This window comes from Anomalospiza imberbis, chromosome 5 (genome assembly GCF_031753505.1).
Source record: "Anomalospiza imberbis isolate Cuckoo-Finch-1a 21T00152 chromosome 5, ASM3175350v1, whole genome shotgun sequence".
Classification (NCBI taxonomy): Eukaryota; Metazoa; Chordata; class Aves; order Passeriformes; family Viduidae; genus Anomalospiza; species Anomalospiza imberbis.
The window spans coordinates 14,308,145-14,327,088 of NC_089685.1; the positions used below are offsets into that span (position 1 = coordinate 14,308,145).

Below are 18,944 nucleotides of genomic sequence, written 5' to 3' on the forward strand. Positions count from 1 at the left end.
TTCTGCCCCTTTTAATATAAAACAATTACTTTTTCAAGGAATGCTGAATATCAAGGGGAAGTCTGCAGTCTTTATTGATGGTCTAACATTTAACACTTGAAGTGATGCTCCCAAGCACAATTTAAAAGACCTAAAGGAACTTTTCAAAGTGGTTGAATTGTTCAGGGCTTTAGAATGGATGCTAATAGGTTACCTCTAAAGTTGGGGAACAGAGGAGATATTTATTGCTTTAAAAAAAAATAAGACTTATGTATTAATTAAATTACTGGAAATTAAAGCAAAATATTTTAGCAGTATAATTTCAATATCACAATAACCATATTAAAACCAGACAATCAAAAATTATTATGAATGCATGTAATTTAATTTCTTCTTTTTAAACCTTTAATGTGCTCCTTGATTCTTCTAAAAGGTGTTAAAACATGAACAGGAGGAATGGCCAAGAGGTATAAATCTGGCATCACAACTTGTAGGACTCCCTTTTCTGACTTTTGACTAGAATATAGATTTGAGTTGCTTCTTACAGACTACATAAAAAATATATTAGCTATTTTTGGACATAATGGACTTTAAATCAAATCATATTTCCATACCTGGTGTGCCTTCTGAGGTTTTTATTCCCATTCGGCAACAATACTGGGCAATGCCATAGTCAGCTATTTTTGCAATAACAGCTGAATTGGGATATAAGGTAAAGAGCAACACATTGTGAGGCTTTAAATCGCGGTAGATGATCATTGCTGAATGCAGGTACCTAGGAATCAAAAAATATTTTCTGAAAGTATTCACAAGTTAGGGATGCATCTGTATATGCACATTGAGTGCATTATTCTCCTAACAGTAAATTGTGCTTTCAAACATGAAATATTGTGCTAAAAATGTCAAACATCACCAACATGACACAGCTTTTCTGGATAATGACTTTAGAATTGTTCTGAAATACTATTTACTGTTTACTACTTTACTATTTACATTGCAGTATTTTAGCACCAAGTTTTATCTGAAGAGTCGCTGATAGTTTGAGAAATGCATCTTAGAACCTTAAGCTTAACCCTCTTGGCAGGTTTTGTCATTTTTAAAGTCACACTGCAATGAGGTGAGGTGATTAATGGACTTTCAGAACTTGAAATATGCACTAAATTAATTTCTATGACGTTTCAGTAAGAAATCGACATCCACATGGAAATTGCACCCAGAGTCTTGCAATTTCTCTACTTATATGAGCATCACTCGTTAGCAGGAAAAAAAACAGGTAACTAAAGTAAGTGTTACATATCAGCCAATCAACCATAAAAATACAAGCATTTGTCTGACCCAGGAAATATTCTGCTTGAGATGTGAGAGAACAGAAGCTTTTCATTTGCAGTATATCATCTTTGAAGCTATATCCTGTTTTTACAACAATGCAGAAGTCATATTTACCTTAAGCCATCTGCTACATGGAGAGCTATCCTGTGCTGAAGTGTTCTAGTTAAACTTGCATTGTCCTGTTGAAGCAAACGATCAAGAGATCCTTTGAGGGCCAATTCCATCACCAGCATCCGGGGACGGACTGCAGCAGCCAGCAAAGACACCAAACTGGGGTGGTGGAGGTGACAAAGCACTGCGAGCTCCTGTAAATTGTAAAATCAGATGAAATAGTGCAAGAAGCATAATCTCTACATCTGAAGTAAACTGAAGAATGTTTTAGAGAGAGGACTTGCAATTTACTTAAACTTTTAAAACTCTTTGCTAGGGTTGTACTCCAAGAGCAGCTCTACAGAAAAAAAGGCAGTATTTCTTACTTGTCTTAGGAGCCTGAGGGAAGTATGTTTATTGAAAATCTTCACAGCAACCTCTTCACCACCATAGGACGCACGGTACACAGATCCAAACCCACCATCACCTTTTGAACAATAACATTGAAGAGTATTACTAAAAAGGGGATAACAACCATTTCTCAAAAATAAGAGCTGAAAGGGTTCAGTTTTAAAATATGTGGACCATCTGCTGTGTTAAGATTCCTGATCAGTAAACTAAACACATAAAACCCAGTGTCCTAATGCACAAATTAATGGAAAGTTTGAAACTCAATAACGGGAAATTCAGAATACCTTAAAATAATGCATTTCTTCAGAAGGTAAATCTCTAAAATGCTTTTTATATGTTACAGAACTGACTTCAATAGATTTGTTTACATAATCTCTATACAAAAACCCCACTCTACAAAATAATGCTTACCCAAGAGAAATTCAGGAGCTTCATCAAATTCCAGGTCATCACTGTTCAACATAATATTTCTAGGCAAATCAGCCAGTATCAGATCAGGAGCAATCTGAGCAATTGGAATGGTCTGTCTTGGTTGATCTGGATTTACCAAAAGGTCACCTAAGAAAAGCAAAAGAGAAAATGAAAAAAAGAAAAAAAAAAGAAGGGTATCATTGTAAAAGCACTGAAAGGCATGAGGATCTCTGAGAATGCGTAAGATCAATGTACCTAAAATTAGATTAATATATGTGTTTTACATACATACACACACACATATATATATGCATACACACAGACATACATACTAAAGTTTGCCACTCAAATTCCTGGCTCTTACATGTTTAAGTATTTTCAAGGTTCTATATATGTACCTAACAAATGTGAAAAAAATTGCTGCAGTGCAACACTAACCAAGAGATCATTTTTCTGTCTGTAAAAAGAAAGAATGCTATTAGTATGTAGAATGCCATACTGAATATTGTCTCTTAAATTACTGTGCTATGTGATCCAACCAAGAGATCACATATTAGTTCTACTATCTGCTGGATTCAGTTCCAAGATTGAAGCTGCATTATCAGTATTATGACAAAATGATTCTTTCCATCATTGCTATTTTTATATAACCACACAGAGTAGATGCAATCTGTCTCATATTCTATTCTTATATATACTAGACAACTCTGACATAAAAAAACCCCAAGTTGCTTTTGACTTACACTGTAATTTTTTCTAATGGAAATGAAACATTTTTAAATAACACGAAATACCCAAATGTTATAAAGGGGATGTTGTACAGTATTTGTGTACCTCTATATACCTCAAATGGCATAAATATATACCTTCTTCAGCCTTCCTAAGCAAGTCATCAAGTAGTATTTTTTGGTGTTCTTCGCCATCTTGAAAGCTGTACAGAGCCCATTTCTTCAACAGTGTTTCCCCTTCACCACAAACATCTATTTCCAACAAACCTGGAAACCATTCTTCCATAAGAGAATCTATGTGATCCACAACTTGCCCCAAAAGGATGCACCCTTTAAGAAACAAAAAGAGGGAAATTACAGACCCAATCTGCCATACTTTTAATTGCAAATATAAACTCTATATTCCAAAGGCAAAAGCACAACAAACCAAAATGGCAAGCTGCAATCAAACTGAAGCAAAATTCAGGCTCAGGAATAATTAACCTTTTCTGCAAGAAGGTGCTGTAATTTTCAAAAAACTGTCTGGGTTGTTGTCAAATACTGCTGATTCCACTAGACAATAAGCTTCAGGAGACCAGTTCAAATAGATGCCTTGTCTCCAGTACATTCTGTTAGGACGAAGAGCTCGCTCTAGAAAACACAAAATTAGATTAAAAGTCTGATCTCCAAGATGAATGTCAATTTAAAAATATTTGGAATAATTAATGGTACTTTGAATATGTAATTATGATTGTAGGGTTATACCTACCCAAATAATAAACAAAACAAAGGCTACAACCTCGCAGGCAGCACAGCCCCAAAAAAACTAAATATATGTCAACTTGTGTTCAGTTCTAGAAGGCATACCCACAAACTGTAAGTATTTACCCACATGGTAAGTCATGCAGCAGGTAGGCATTACAGAAATGCTTAGTTACATTCACATTCAAGCACAGACTATCTCAGGCAAAATATGGAAAAAAGCTGTGATTTAAATTTTTCCTGTCACACACTCATGAAATAGCAGGATGCAACTGGAATTTGATGCTCAGAAGAAACTCAAATGCCAGGACATCAGGCATTCACAAGGGATATTTGTAGAGTATTACCATGTGAAAGCATGGCATTCTTGGGGAAAAAAGTAAAAACATATCCCCTCTTTCTGATAAAAGCAAAGCTTTGAGACTTAAATAAAGGGAGAATTAATGAACCCGAAGAAAAGCAGTTCGTTTTTCTGTGTGGAAGACATATCCCTTCCTGTATTCTTTGTGGAAGCAAAGAGCAGTAAGCATAAAGATTTCCCCTATCTCTAGCATGTGAAGGACAGAAATGGACCACTTTACTTTCTTTTGCACACAACTGCAAGATCAGGCACTATCTTTTCCTGGATACTTCTAAATTACAAAAATGACCACTGTCTTTTTCTTACATTTGTGAAGTGCTTACAATTTAGCTAAAGCAAAACAGTGTTGGGGACTAAAGCTTTAACATGCAGGTGTTGGCATTTGAAGCAAAGTTGCACACTATTCCTTTTGAAGATAAAGATTTGTACCTCTTCCTGATAGCATGTAAGGTGATATCTCAAGCAACCTGTTGATGAGCCTGGACCAAAATCCCATAGGGAAGTACGGCATCTCATAAAGCCTGATGATAATTTCCGAATTTTCACAGTGGGGAAGTTCTATAACAGGTCTGTGATCAGACAAGCTGGAGGAAGAAAAATATTAAGACAGTATTTGATGATGTAATATATCTGAGTTTATGACATATATTATTTATAATGTAAAATGCATTATTTATTAATGAATGCATGATTCCGATAGGGAGCTAAAAGATAGTGTGTATGTTTATTATGCTTGCTTGTGTCAAAGTGAAGTTCTGACTGTAATTTAAACCAAACAACACCTCATTAACGTGTCATTAGATATTTAATGCAAATATGAGAAAAATCTGAGACATACATAAGGCAGGTAAGACATTCAGATAAAATCTTCCTATCCCAGGGCTTTGAAGGACATAAAAATCCTAATCAGTGCAGCCATGCAACACTCTTTACATTTGGCAACATAAACATTACTAAGCACATTAAGGAAATATGTATGTGAGGCAGAGAAATTGAGTTATCTGCTTCAGATGAAACAAAAATACCACATTCAAAGTCATAACACTTTTTTTGTCACCACATTTAGTATCTACACTTTTTGAAGGAGATAGTGCCTCTGAGTAACTTGTTGGTGGTTCTCACTTCACGCAAATAGGTTATGGAAATGTTTTGTTATCTTTTAGATTGCAATAAATATCTGTAATGCTGGCACTCTACTGTGAAGCTAAATTATAACCTCCTTGCTGTAGTCTTGAAGCGTGGTAACTGTAAAAGAAATACTGTCCTCATAAAGTGTTCTATCATTTATAGTTTCCATTTACCCACCATGTTGATACAACATAAGCTTTATCTGCTACACGATCAGCTTAACATATCTCTTCTGAAAGCATTTACTAAAATGTAAAATACAAAGAGTACATCATGCTTCCATGTACCAAATTGCTGTGATGATCAGTGAAACTAGTTAGCCTGATGGAAGGTTTCAATTTTGATCTAGCTCTATGGCTGTCATTTGTGGGTTTAGCTCCTTACTTACCTGCTTGGGATTAGTAGTTGGTCCTCTCCTAATGGCAAAGCAATCTGAAACTTTTCCAGAAGCTTAAAGTATTGCGACATATAGATTTTAGGGAATTTGCTCTTCTTCAAAAGGAATTTTTCCACATCTGAACGCTTTACAATTCCCTTAGGGTATTTAGAAGAGCCTTCTACTTTCACCATCAGAATCTTTTAAAAAAAGTGAAACAATTTCAGGTGTACATTCATGATTAGATGAAAGTTTCAGAGGTTAGAAAATCTGAATATATACAATAATTTTGAGAGTGTTTCTCGATCAACATTTCAATGATGGTCTCACTTGAGCAGTCAGTCTGCTGCTCTCCCATTCCAACTTCATATCCACTCACTTAGCTCTGCCATCTGTACCTAGCATACAATTAAAATTTTTCCCCCATTCTTACAGCCTTTAGCCCAAAGTTCCAGCTTTCATCCCAACCTGTGACAATATATTGCAGGATTACCTTGCATCCATGGGGTTTTTCTATTCTACATGTATTCTTGTGTCTGTTGCAGTTTACATTATATTGGACATTACAATGTAAGAACAGACAAGCAATGACACAGTTGTCCAGAAAGCAACAGAAACAGAAAGAACCAGGTAAAAAAATGTGGTCCTTGAGAAAATTCTAGATCATGAAACAATAAAGAAATAGTGAAAAAGGAACACTGATGAGTTACAGTGGCTTTAGACAGGGGAAAATGTACCATAAATATATACACAAAAAGTGTTTAGTCTGACCTGTGCCATGATTTTACACAGCCACTTTGGATCTACGAAATACAGATCTCTTAGCTGTAGTGCTGGATCTTGGAAATGAAGGAGAACACCTGCACAAAGAATACTGTAATAAGCAATGCATTGCTCAAGATCAATATTAAGCAAAGTAAGCACTTCACCCTGGGCTGTTTTTATTATATGACTTGACATAAACTATTTGAATAATAAATACAGCTATATTGCTGTCAATATCTCAGAACAGGATAGTGCAAGCGCAGCATGCTCAGCTTTACCTTTATTTTCAGACTTTTTGTTAGATTTTTAATCCGACTTGCTTTTTTGCTAAGATCTGTGTGGTTTATTATTTAATCTTAGGAAGTCAGTACTGCACTGAGATAAGCTGTTACATGTGTTCTTCTAACCACTATTCCATTTGAGTGATTGGAGCAATTGCATCTTTCTTCAGCAACTGTGCTGCCTAACCAGCAGTAGAATGTTTTCAAGGAGGGGTAAGAGAGAGCAACAGATATAAACTGTTACATTACTGATCCTTCACATTGTGGAATTCCCTTCCAAATAACGTGGTTTAATAAACTAATGTTACCCAAGCTTAGACACCTCAGCTTACCATTTTGTGGCAACCTTGTGAAAGACTTAAAAACGTGTACAGATCTATCAGCTGCAGATTTACAACAAAGTGCTAACAAACACACATTGAAGAGAATATTTTACCTGATTCATTCAGAAAGTGAATTGCATGAGGGAGTTCATTTTCATCCAGCTGTAACTGGCCTTCTTGTACCAGTTCCAGCAAGCGTTTCTGATCAATTACAGGAAATTCCACTGGGACGTTTTTACGTTCCAGCAAAATTCTCTTTTCCAGCTCCAGGTAGCTGTCAGGAATTAGCTGACCAACCACTGGCTGATCTCTGATCTGTAAAATTATGAATAATAATCTTAAAGGTATTAAATTTATTCATGTGAAATGCAGAAAATAAAACTAAGATATAAAATGTATGTCCACTCAATAACAGCAGAAAGGAACAAGACCACTCATTTATTGGCTAACATGGCCTCTGAAAGGTAGATGTGAGTAATTATTCTTTCAGAATTACAATGTCTTTCTATAAATAACTACTCAGAGAAAAAATATTTCCATATCATTGTACATAAAAAATAATAAATGAGGTCTCTCAGAAGACATTATTTCAAAAAGAGGCTTTGGTTCAAAGTAAAAGGAAAATATTCTCTGTATGAGCAGATTATATCATACATCTTCAGTTAATACAAAGCAATAGACAAAATAATAATAAAAACCTATACTTCTTGTAATATGTAATATCTCTAGCCATGTCTTTAGGGAAACTGGGGGGAAGAGGGTAGTAGCTCAATTAAAAGTCTCCACTGTTGGCAGTCAATGGACAAGAGATTTGGATGAAATAAATTTAGCCACATGAGGGACACAAACGGGTGCTCTGTGCCTGTTTCCTGAGCCTCTGTTCCTCCTGCAGCCACCCTTTGATATTTGGTAATCACTAGCACCCAGTCAGGTTTTCCTCTCTCCATGCATGCTGACCTACTAACTATTGAGGAAATGGGAAACAGCTTTCCCAATATTTACAAACTGGCTTCTTAACTGTAATCTTTCTCTCACCAATGTACTGTGATGTTTTTAATATGTCAAAAATATAATTGGTACCTTGTGCAGATGAAATTAGTACCTTGTGTAATTTCAAAGACTTTGGAGTACTTGATGACAACGCTGAATACTTAACTAAAGTTCTCTAATCTCTAAGCAGATACCTTGTAACATTCCTTTCACAAACTACCTACATCATGTATGGTAGCTATCTTATTTACTTCAGGCCACCTTACATCTGTGTAGAAATTTAAACATCGGTTTAAGTCATAGTCTCAAGAGATGTAGACATTAAAGGAACAACATTTTCTCTGGGGTATTGAGTAAGTATGGTGAGACATAGAGCCACATAAAAACACCAGCTCAATTCATGCCTACTGGATATATGAGAGGAGTAATTAACCCATTTCATTTGAAGAGGGCACCTCCTTGTCATTTAGGACTGGTTAGCTGTTCCTTGCACTGTGGAATGAAGTTAAGGAGATTTTGGATATGGCTAAGCTGCTAATTCCTGAGAGAAACAAGAGAGGTGTGTACACCTTAACTCATTTGTACCACCACTGGTGTGAGGCTAGTCATAAACACATCATTTGCTCTATAAAATCTTCCAATGCAGTCATTCAAAAGAAATTTGGGTTGTGGTACGATTTATGAAGCTCTTACTGATTTAAGTAGCACAGGACATCACCTTTTCTCTTTAATGTGTTATGACACATATGAAAAATGTGTTGTTGCATAAATTAAAAAAAACAAAGTATATTCTTTTTGTTACAGATAAGATCCTGCCTTTCTGTGAGCTCTGTGCCTGGGCTGGTCTCTTCATTCACGCTTAGGGCTTCATGTTGTGGCTAAGGAAAGAGTTGGGAGGACTTTGGAGACAACAGAATTACAAGTGCAGATATGCCAATCTAGGAGGATCACAGTCCACAGGATATTCCTTTCCTGCTTTAATTCACTTTCCTCTTTATAGAAATAGTTTCATGCTATATAAACTGAAATCAGTAAATAGGAAAACAGTTCGTTTTCCCAAACCACAACATGATATTTCCTGTCCCCTGATATCTTGCAATACTTACTGTAATTACATGATGCCACCCAAGAAACCAAGGTTTTAATTAAATTTCTTTGTAAGACAAAGATGGCTAATTTTTCATTAAATACTTTATATATGGCCCTAGTGCTTGAAAACAGAACTTAGCTGGTATTTTTACTAAGTTGCAATTTTGGTAAGAAGATCAAATTAAAACAAACCTGGCAATTTTCCTTCATCATTTTGCTGTATGTAACGTTTTATAGAAGGCAAGATGACTTTGCTATCACATAGGAATTTATTTAGTTATGTATTAATGTTCAAAAATGTATTCACTTAAGTAAAACAATGATATTTTCAACATTAAAACAGTATGTAGCTTACCTTGAAGTGAAGACTCTCCTTTATGATGATTTTCCGAAGCCTGATAATGGAGTCAGATTCTTCTGTAGCATTGACAAAGTGGTAATCCTGGATTGCTGGGAAGCCTCGCTTGTTCAGCAGCTCTCTAGTAATTTTACTCATGCAGGCCTTACGTTGCATTTCATCAGAAATATCCAAATGAGTGCCAACAAGAATGACAGGGGATGTTGATGCTCGAGCCTGTTAGTGAGATCCATACTGTTGATTAACTCAATAACAAATGTTGATTTTAGTGTTTTATATTCACATAAAATGTGAGCAATTCAGTCAAACATTCAGAGAGCTGTCTATTTCAAAAGAGAAATATGAAAAAACCTAGTTTTTCTAAAAGGAAGGAGTGTACATCTGTATTTTATTCTTTGCAGATTAACACTATTGGCAGTAAAATAGAGGGACATTATTTGTTAAAAATATCCAACAAAATGGAAAAGTCAAAAGAAATGGTACTTTGCTAGCTGTCATTGGAACAGGGCAGCAGTGAAACATCAGCAGGTACTGCATAGCAAAGGAGAACACATCAGAAGTGATTTTCATCAACACTAAACTGATTGCAGTGCTGTGTCCTGTATCACAGCCCAGCGTGAAAAGAGTGTAAAAGACAAGTCCATTAACAGGAACAGTAAACAAACTCTTTATGTGAGTGTATTGCCCAGTAATGGCTAAGAATCCTACAAAAAGAGAAGACAAGTAATGCTCACTCACCACGTAATGGCTCCATAAATGGAGATAAATACTTGGAAAAAATGACAAACACACAGGCAGATTCTCAGGTCAATTCCCTACCATAGTTCTGGAATAATTCCTATTAATAATAGGATACTAAGCATACACTTAATAGCATGATTTCAAGCCTATATCTAGTCAGCTTTAAATTAGTCTAATTTTAATTTCCCCAAAATTTATACTGGTGTAAAAGAAAAATTAAAGTTTAACTCATTATTTCTTTTATACTATTCCTTTCTTATTTTTATCAGTAAATTCAAAATATTGCCAGAATATACAAACTATTCTTTTGCACATCACTTTGTACAATTTTGTGTCCAAAGTGGTGCTGATCATGTCTTTTTATGTCTAAAATTACTGTCATATCCAATACATGATGTATTTCAGCTCCTGTTTAATATTACTGTTCTTACTTTTTGAAGAATTTTTTTTCTTCTTCCCCTATATAAATATTTATGGTTAATTTGCTGTTCACCTACAGCTCCCTGGAAAGGAGAATTCCATTCTGTATGTCTTACCTTGATGTTAAAAAGCCATGGCTTCATAGCATCCACCTCTGCCTGTCCTTTACTGAGATCATAAACAGCAAGATATAAAGCTCTCTGGGTCATGAAATGAGGATGGGTACTGTAGAACTCTTCTTGTCCTAATGATCAAAAATTTCCATTGTTTAGTACTTCTCTGAACATCTTCAGATCACAAAAAGGCAGAGGAACACATGTTCCTAGATCACAAGTTCACAAGTGGAATTAATGTTTGCAGAAATTTATATAAATTGACAGGAAACCATAACAACTACGCATTTTAGGAAGGCACTCTATGGTAGCTCATTGATTGAAGTTAGTGTTAAAACACATACACTGGGTTTTATATCAAGTGTAAGATTTAACTGGATAAACACAGTTGCTATGTAGACAACTTAAAAGGTTGTGATTCTTTTAAAACTTCAATACTGAATTTCTCCCTCACTCTGTCCTTTTACCTTCTTCCTTTCCTTTCTCCTATACTTTCAGCGACTTCAAAATAAATTCACATAATTAAGCACTTAAAATTACAACTATAGCTGGACATCCAGCTTGAATGGCACTGGTCTGTGCTTATGCATTGTGATAGACTGTATTTAAATGATGACAGACCTCTGTTTAAAAATAACTTTTCTATAGCCTCAAATAGCCCTGGGTTTTAGAAGTGCTTCTGTACTCCCCAAACTTAGAAAGTTTTTCCAGAAACACAAAGTTCAAAGACCTGTCCTAAGTGCTTTGGTGTCTGTGACCTTACAAACCTGTGATACTGCAGAGCCTAGAGAGACCCAGACTACAAATGGAGAAACAGAGTTGAATGCAAGATTCTTCTGGTGATTACATGCAGTTTCTTACTATTCTGAAATGATTATTCTAAGTATTATAGTTGAAATGAGTGGTCAAACCACATTTGGTGATAAGAAATTCCTGAGGCTTCATATTAAATTTGAGGGATTAGCTGCTAATTTACAGAATTCACTGATTTGTAAGTGGTCATTGGACTTCTGGTGTATGTTTGTGGATTCTACTGTCCCCAGTTTGAATTACCACAGGTTGACTCTAAGAATAAGTCATGCATTAAAATATTAGAAAGGATAATAGTAAAGGAAAATAAACTCAGGAAATACCTCCAAAGTCCCACACATTTAATATAAGCTCCTTCTTAATTTTGCCTTTCCCTTGAATGATCCAGTCTTTTACATCAATGCCTACTGTAGCTTTTGGAGAGCCCAGTTCTGTTCGTTTGCTTTTCATTAGCTGTTGCAGCAGGGTAGTTTTCCCACTGCCAGTGTTTCCAACAATCATGAGCTTCATTCTGTTATAAGGCACAGCCTTCTTCAGTCGTTGTTGAAGAAATCTAGTAGAAAAAAATTTGCAAAACTCACAGAAGTGTATAACAGAGAAAAAGACCAACAGAACTCAAGAACAAAGAAAAACCTAGAACCATACCATTTTCTTCAAATTTTCAATATCTGTTTGATATTACTGCTCTTTCAACTGTCTACTCTAATTTCTGGTTTGAAAGCTAAATTTTAATTCAGAATATGTCTTTTTTTGCTTTGTAATTGTCCCAAAATTGTGCTCTGCGCAGTGCACTGGGGAACAAAATAAACATATTACAAATAATTGGTAAGCACCATTTATTGCACAGTTTATGGAAGCATCAAATTCAGGAGTAATACTAGAATGGTCTAAACCACTCTATTTTATCTGTGTGTGTTGATATCATAACCTCCCACAGAGCAGCATGCTGGATTTCATATGACAAACCAGCATCTCTTTTCAAAACAGCACGTTATTTTCTCAATAATTCTCTTTTGTACTGCAAATCCCAAGAAAGCAAACCAGGAATATTCAAGAACAATAGGGCAACAAACCTGATAATGTCTCTGGCTTTGCATCCCACATGCTTGAAGTCTAAATTAAGATGGAGTCCTTCCAAAGGAAGATCCCAGACTTTGGACAGTCTTCCCATTTCATCAGGAAAGAATCTCAAATCAGGATTATGACTTACATCCAGAGAAGTCAAGTTCTCTAGGAAGCCAATCTGAGGAGGAATCTAAATAAAAGAACATTAATTGGGCAACTAAATGTTAAAAAAATGAGAAACATGAATACATTAATTATTTAACAGAACTGGTTATTATTTTTACTGCTGTAGTTAATTTTTTTTTAATAAACAGGCCTAATATCCCACAGTAAGAGAGAAAAGACCTTATAAGTAATTCAGTATACAAACTGACTATATGACACATTCCAGGCAGAAAAGCTGAATAGAATACAGTGATTTTCCTTCACAGAGGAAGGAAATATTTTTACTTATATACCACTTCACTAGTACAATGCAATGGTATGAAAGGTGAAACAAAAATCAAATGAACATTGAAAAATTGCACTCAACTGAAAAGCAATTAAATTTTCTTTAGGTAGAATCTTACACTTTACCTCCTTTAACTTGTTGTGGGAGAGGTGTAGCTTTTCTAGCCTAGACCATGCACATGCCTTTTCACTCAAGTCCAAGACATCTATTTGATTATGATTAAATAACAGCTCCCTTAAATTTAGTGATTTCCAGTGCATTGGTCCAGGCAGGCTTGTGATCTTGTTTTGGCTTAAATCTACTGATCTCAAACTAAAAATATGAAAATAAAAAAGAGAGAAGTTAGCAAATGAAAAAATAAAACCCAGATTAGCTGGAACCAAAGCAGTATTAATTTTTAATAAATAAGTGGATTATCTGTCAGAAGAGATGATTTTCTGACTGAAATCCAAATCCAAATAGATATACTTGTATGCAAATATATGTATGTGCAGAAATTACATAGTTCACCTAGACCTATTGGACAAATATGCTGTTTATGTTACTATGAAACATGAAGCACACAAAAATGCATGCAACACTTTCTTGAATTGTCTGAGCTGGGAGATGTAGAACCTGAAAACTGTATTCTTTTCAACACATCCCTTAAATCTGCTGCTGTGAATGTTAGCATGCTGAAATTGTGCAATATCATGTTAATTTCATTAATATAAATTCCCAAATCTGCTCTCTCTATGGTGCAACCAGCACTCACATCTTCCCACACCTATCAGATCACCCGTCCAAGCACTCCCTCCACAATCTCATCCTAGTGATCTGTTAAGATCAGCAACTTCTGTAAAAAAAGCAAAAGTCCAATTTTCAAATAAGTAATGCTTTGAAGGTATAGCAAAATAAAAGTCACGTGCATTTTTATCACAACTCCTTCTGGAGGAAGTGCTTTTCTTTGAGAATAAGTATGTCTTATTATTTAGGAAGTGAAAAACTAATCTCAGTAGTTTTGTGCAAGTCTGCAGAACTCAGAAAAGTTGCTGATATATTTTTATTGTTGGTTCCAAGGAAATATGAGATTAATTCTAGTATTCTTAGCAAAAATTGTCAGCTTCAGCTGTCAAGGAATATATTTTTAACAACAGTGATTTGAATCTGAGGAGCAGAATTTTTCAGAATCCTGAAGAAAATGTGACTAATTTGTCGTCAGTTTAAAAGCTACCAAGTTCTGGATTTAACCAGTGAGGATTCCCCAAAAATCAGTAAACCATGCAAAATTTTCTGCATAACAACAACTTTGTCATCAGATTATCTTTAGCAAGAACTTGACATTAACATCAATGAATAAAAGAGTTACTTACTGTGGTAGAAGAAGAATTGCTTCTGGAACATTAATAAAACAATTCTGGGATAATTTTAAACTTGTTATGCTGGATGACAAGTCAGGTATCTTTTCTAGAGCAGAAAAAGGGGTTAATCCTATGATTTTAAGAATGGTTTTAATTATTTTTAAGACTGGAGTTTAGACAGACAAGAAGTTCAATCTATTATTTTCATACAAAGTTATCACCTACCAAAGGCACAGTTCAAATCCTTTTTCTTAAAGCTTATTAAAAACTAAACTCAGAAAATTAATGAATATATTGGTTTTAACAAATTATACATTGTTACCCTTCATCTCCTAGTGGCATTAAACACCAAAATAATCCTACTTACACTTTACTGTATTGCAAGTATACAAAAGATTCCCATGTGACCTAGGATTTGTTGGGTCTTATTCACCTATTCATTCTTATTCATTCTTATAAAAATGAGTCTAATGGTTCAGCTGTGTTTAATGCAATCCTAAGAGCTACCTTCTGAAATAATGTGACAGTAATTTCTAAATGGAAGATTTTATGTCTTGAAAGAATAAATTCTAACAGTAACTTATGAACTCTCACAGCATCATTGAAAATCAAATTTGTATAGTTTTTATTTTGCATAAAGTGACTTTGAAACCTTTGCAGAAAATATGCTAAGCCACTGACCCACACTCTGGATGGTCTCAATTCAGTTCCTTAACACTGGGTTCTAGTGATCTGCCCTGTGCTACCTGAGCTGTCTGCACAAGGCTTAAAGATAAAACACAGGAGCTATGGAAGATCTGCTTTTTCTGGACCAGAAGCTGTAAGCCCAGGGGGATGATTCAGGGTACCTCAAATGACACCTGCATGCAGGTGAACCAAACATTCTCTCTTGTTCTGAAGATAATGCTGGATATAGTGTGGTAGATATTTAATCATAGCATCATTTAGGTTGGAAAAGACCTCTAAGACTATTGTGCCCAATCATTAACTCTACAGTGACAAGTCCACCACTAAAGGCCTAAAGGCCACATTCACATGTCTTTTAAATACCTCCAGAGATGCTGACTCAACCACTTCTCTGTGCAGCCTATTCTAGTGGTTCTTTCAGTGAAGAAATTTTCCCTAGTATCCAATCTAACCTCCCCAGGCACAACTTCTGTTCTCCCCAGGCCATTTTCTGTTGTTCTATTTCCTGTTCCTTGGGAGAAGAGGTCGACCCCACCTGGCTGCAGCCTCCTTTCAGGCAGTTGTAGAGAGTGCTAAGGTTCCCCTCCAGTGCTCCCCATCAGACTTGTGCTCTACACCCTTCACCACCTCCTCTGCCCTTCTTTGGATTCACTCCAGCACCTCAACATCTTTCTTGCAGTGAGAGGCCCAAAACTGAACACAGGATTTGAGGTGTGGCCTCACCAGGGCTGTGTACATGGGACAATCACTGCCCTGGTCCTGCTGGACACACTACTGCTGGTACAGGCCAGGATGCATCTACGTATGACAGTACAGTATTAAACCTGTATTAGTACTAGATTTGCAAGCTAAATCTCAATGATTTTCTCTTCTTTGAGCCTTCCTCAACAGTGTGTACAATCTCAAGTACACTCGTCATTTTTACAGCATCCACTCCAAATGTAGGAACAAGAGGAATTAGGTGAGTCAGATCAAATGACTGGAAGCATACTCTATGCTTCAGTGATCAAAAGCTGATGCTTAGGAAACTGTATAAACAAAGACTAGTACATGTGGTACGACTCTTTTCTGTTCTCCCAAGACTCCAAATGTTGGCGGCAGAGGAATTTTATGACTTGGAATAGTTTCTAGAAGGTGAGTCCTATTTTCACAGATACTTACCAAGAATATTCATCCTGGCATTTAACTGTTCCAGTTTTGTACAGCCCATGAAGACATTCTCAGCAAGGGATGAAATACTGTTCTTACTAATGTTTAAAATTTTCAGGTCTTTCAAGCATAAGGGTGAACATAAGCATGAAATTTTGTTTCTATGATAACAAGAAGAAAAAAGACAATCCATGTTTTATTTAGGAGCTATTAGGTAAAAGGTGAAAGTACTGTTGATCTGACAAAGTCATCCTTACACCAGTAAAGCAAAAAGAAAACTTTATCTACACTGAGACTGACCAGTCAGCAAAAACATCAGTACATGCAGCAACGTGGAATAACATGACTGATACTAAAATCAGTTTAATTAATTTGGAGACCAAGTGTCAAAATGTATTGCAAGGTTTAATTTTCTGATTACATACTGGAGGTCAATCCCATGCAGAGAGGATTCTTGCATTTGTGAGAGGTTCTATGTACTAAAAATATGTGTTTGCAATATTACAGAATTACTAACAACCTACAAAATTAAAAAAAAATAATTCTTGTATGGAATGCAATTCAGGATGAGTATATGAATTTACGAAATGTATTCTGGGGAGAAAAATGCTAGAAAGAGGAAGAGAAAGATCTGAAAAATACAGAGATAAAAGATCCATCCACTGTAATGCCAGGATAGTATTACTAACAAAGTTCACCATCTCATTTAGCATGAACTGTAGGAAATGAATGAGATAGTCTCTGCAGTTTACAGAGCTATCACCAATTTAAGAATTCCACATGGGTATGAGTTACCTCACTAAGAAATAGGATAGTAAGTGCTGGCAAACAATAAGCTACATGTTTTACCTGTTTCTGTCATATAAAACATACCCATACCAACACCTAAAATTACATTACTACTACTTCCAGAAAAGCTTTTACGCATATGAAATACAGTGAAAACTGTATTGTGTATACAGAAAACCTAGTTGAATATGTCAGACTACAGAGCCCTGTGGATTAATAGTAATGGCAGCAGACTAGAACTTTAGTATGTTAATGGAACAGCAATGCTATTAGATTCTATCAAGGTCCAAAGTCATTCTCATATCTTGTACTTTGCAATCCAACTACAAAACCTGTAGCAATTTACACATTTGGAAGACAATGTCAGTATTTTACTGGAGACTAAACAGCCCTTAACATGCTATAAAGAGTCATCATTGTGCACGACAAATCTATTATTTCCTATGATGCTTGTTATGTCACAGTCCATTTACTCATGTTACTCACCCTTCCAGCAAGAGCTGTTCCAGATTTTCAGCAACACTTGTAAGAAATTCAGGAGTGCACACCAGCTGATTGTATGAAAGGTTAAGTTGCTTCAGAGTTGGACATCTGAGGCACGGATCCAAAGCAAAGGAAGGTCCAATGTCGTTTCGCGAGATGTCGAGATTTGCAATACAATTCATTTTCAGTAAGTAAGTCGGGAAAGAAGAAAATCGGTTACTGTGCAAATCCAGGTAAGTCAAGCATTTCAAGTTCTGAAAGAAAAGGGTAATTTGTAAAAAGTTAAAAGAAAATATTAACTTATATGTTTGCAATTGAGATATATTTTTATACAAATTACTAATTTATTTATATTTTATCTCACACAGAAAAGTAGCAGAAAATAGCAATCATAGCAATGTAACCGATAATATTTGTACAAAAAAAAATAAAGTATAGGGCATGATTCAAAAACAATTAGCTCCATTTAATAAAATTTAAGATATTAATTGCCTGCAGTTCTCTGTTCCATTGCCGTTATTATGCTACTTAATATCGCATATCTTAAAGTAGTTCTCTGCAGTAAGTTACTTAAAACAATTCCATGAAAACACTTTTATTTCTAATTAACATGAATCCACAGAATAAAAGTTGAGTAAATGTATGAGGCATGCCAAAATACACACCCATATTCTTGAGTAATATTGCTATGGAAACATTATTACAATATATACAGATTACATTATTAGAGATAAACACTTTATTTTAACTAATTTCAACTTGTGTTACATAAAATTATGCAGAATTACTTCACACAGCTGTTCTGGAATGTTTGTAAGAGCATTTTGGTGGAGCTCCAGTTTCTCAAGGTGTTCCAGATGACTAGTTAAGCAGCTGCTCTGGCTGATGGCATCAATGTTCTCCAGCTCATTTGATGAAAGATCTAGTGATTTAATATATTCTTTCTCTGAGATCAATGAAGAAAGACTGTCTGATGGTCGTATATGTGATGACAATTTTGAGATGCCTTCTATTAAAACAAAAATGTGAAAATACCATGATTTAATTTATCACTTAGGTAAAATTATAATCATTTAGCTTGGGATCTACAGAAGCAGAAGAGAGTGAATGTTTGGATATTGTTAAGATCCAAATCCATGAAGTATTCTATTAAGACACAGAAATTTATAAGACAGTAGGGAAGGGGAAGAGGTGAATGTTTATGCACTGCACAACAGAAAGGGCTTTTGAAAGCTAATAAGGGCACTCATGAAATTCCATTGCCTACATAAATTATTTCTGGAGCCCAAGAAATAAAAATCGCTATATATGCATTATTTGTACTTTACTGTAGTATTTCCAAAATGTATCCTTCTCTTAAACAAATATATAATATATCTCAAATACTTGCATGCTATGCTTGTGAAAGCATTAAGGATGCAAAATCTGTTATATACCTCAAATTGCACAGTTTACTTACTGGGGGATTCATCTGAGAGCAAGAATTTTCGTCTTTGTTTCATTAATGGTTCATAATCCGAGCCAGGTCCCTGCAAA

At 35.4% G+C, this 18,944-nt stretch overlaps 1 protein-coding gene across 2 annotated transcripts in view; it reads right to left on the minus strand.

The window, feature by feature from the left end:
• LRRK2 (leucine rich repeat kinase 2) overlaps positions 1–18,944 on the minus strand; it is a 64,475-nt gene that overhangs the window by 14,219 nt on the left and 31,312 nt on the right. For both annotated transcript variants that reach the window (XM_068189715.1, XM_068189714.1), the window contains exons 22-41: positions 18,868–18,937; positions 18,197–18,417; positions 17,412–17,662; positions 16,149–16,297; positions 14,313–14,406; positions 13,086–13,272; positions 12,518–12,699; positions 11,768–11,997; positions 10,638–10,765; positions 9,358–9,576; positions 7,037–7,238; positions 6,326–6,414; positions 5,567–5,754; positions 4,480–4,634; positions 3,432–3,578; positions 3,087–3,278; positions 2,221–2,367; positions 1,785–1,885; positions 1,423–1,613; positions 594–754 (exon numbers count right to left, since the gene is read on the minus strand). In XM_068189715.1, coding sequence (XP_068045816.1) covers positions 594–754; positions 1,423–1,613; positions 1,785–1,885; positions 2,221–2,367; positions 3,087–3,278; positions 3,432–3,578; positions 4,480–4,634; positions 5,567–5,754; positions 6,326–6,414; positions 7,037–7,238; positions 9,358–9,576; positions 10,638–10,765; positions 11,768–11,997; positions 12,518–12,699; positions 13,086–13,272; positions 14,313–14,406; positions 16,149–16,297; positions 17,412–17,662; positions 18,197–18,417; positions 18,868–18,937 — 3,304 coding nt within the window. The remainder of the gene's footprint in view (positions 1–593; positions 755–1,422; positions 1,614–1,784; positions 1,886–2,220; positions 2,368–3,086; positions 3,279–3,431; positions 3,579–4,479; positions 4,635–5,566; positions 5,755–6,325; positions 6,415–7,036; positions 7,239–9,357; positions 9,577–10,637; positions 10,766–11,767; positions 11,998–12,517; positions 12,700–13,085; positions 13,273–14,312; positions 14,407–16,148; positions 16,298–17,411; positions 17,663–18,196; positions 18,418–18,867; positions 18,938–18,944) is intronic.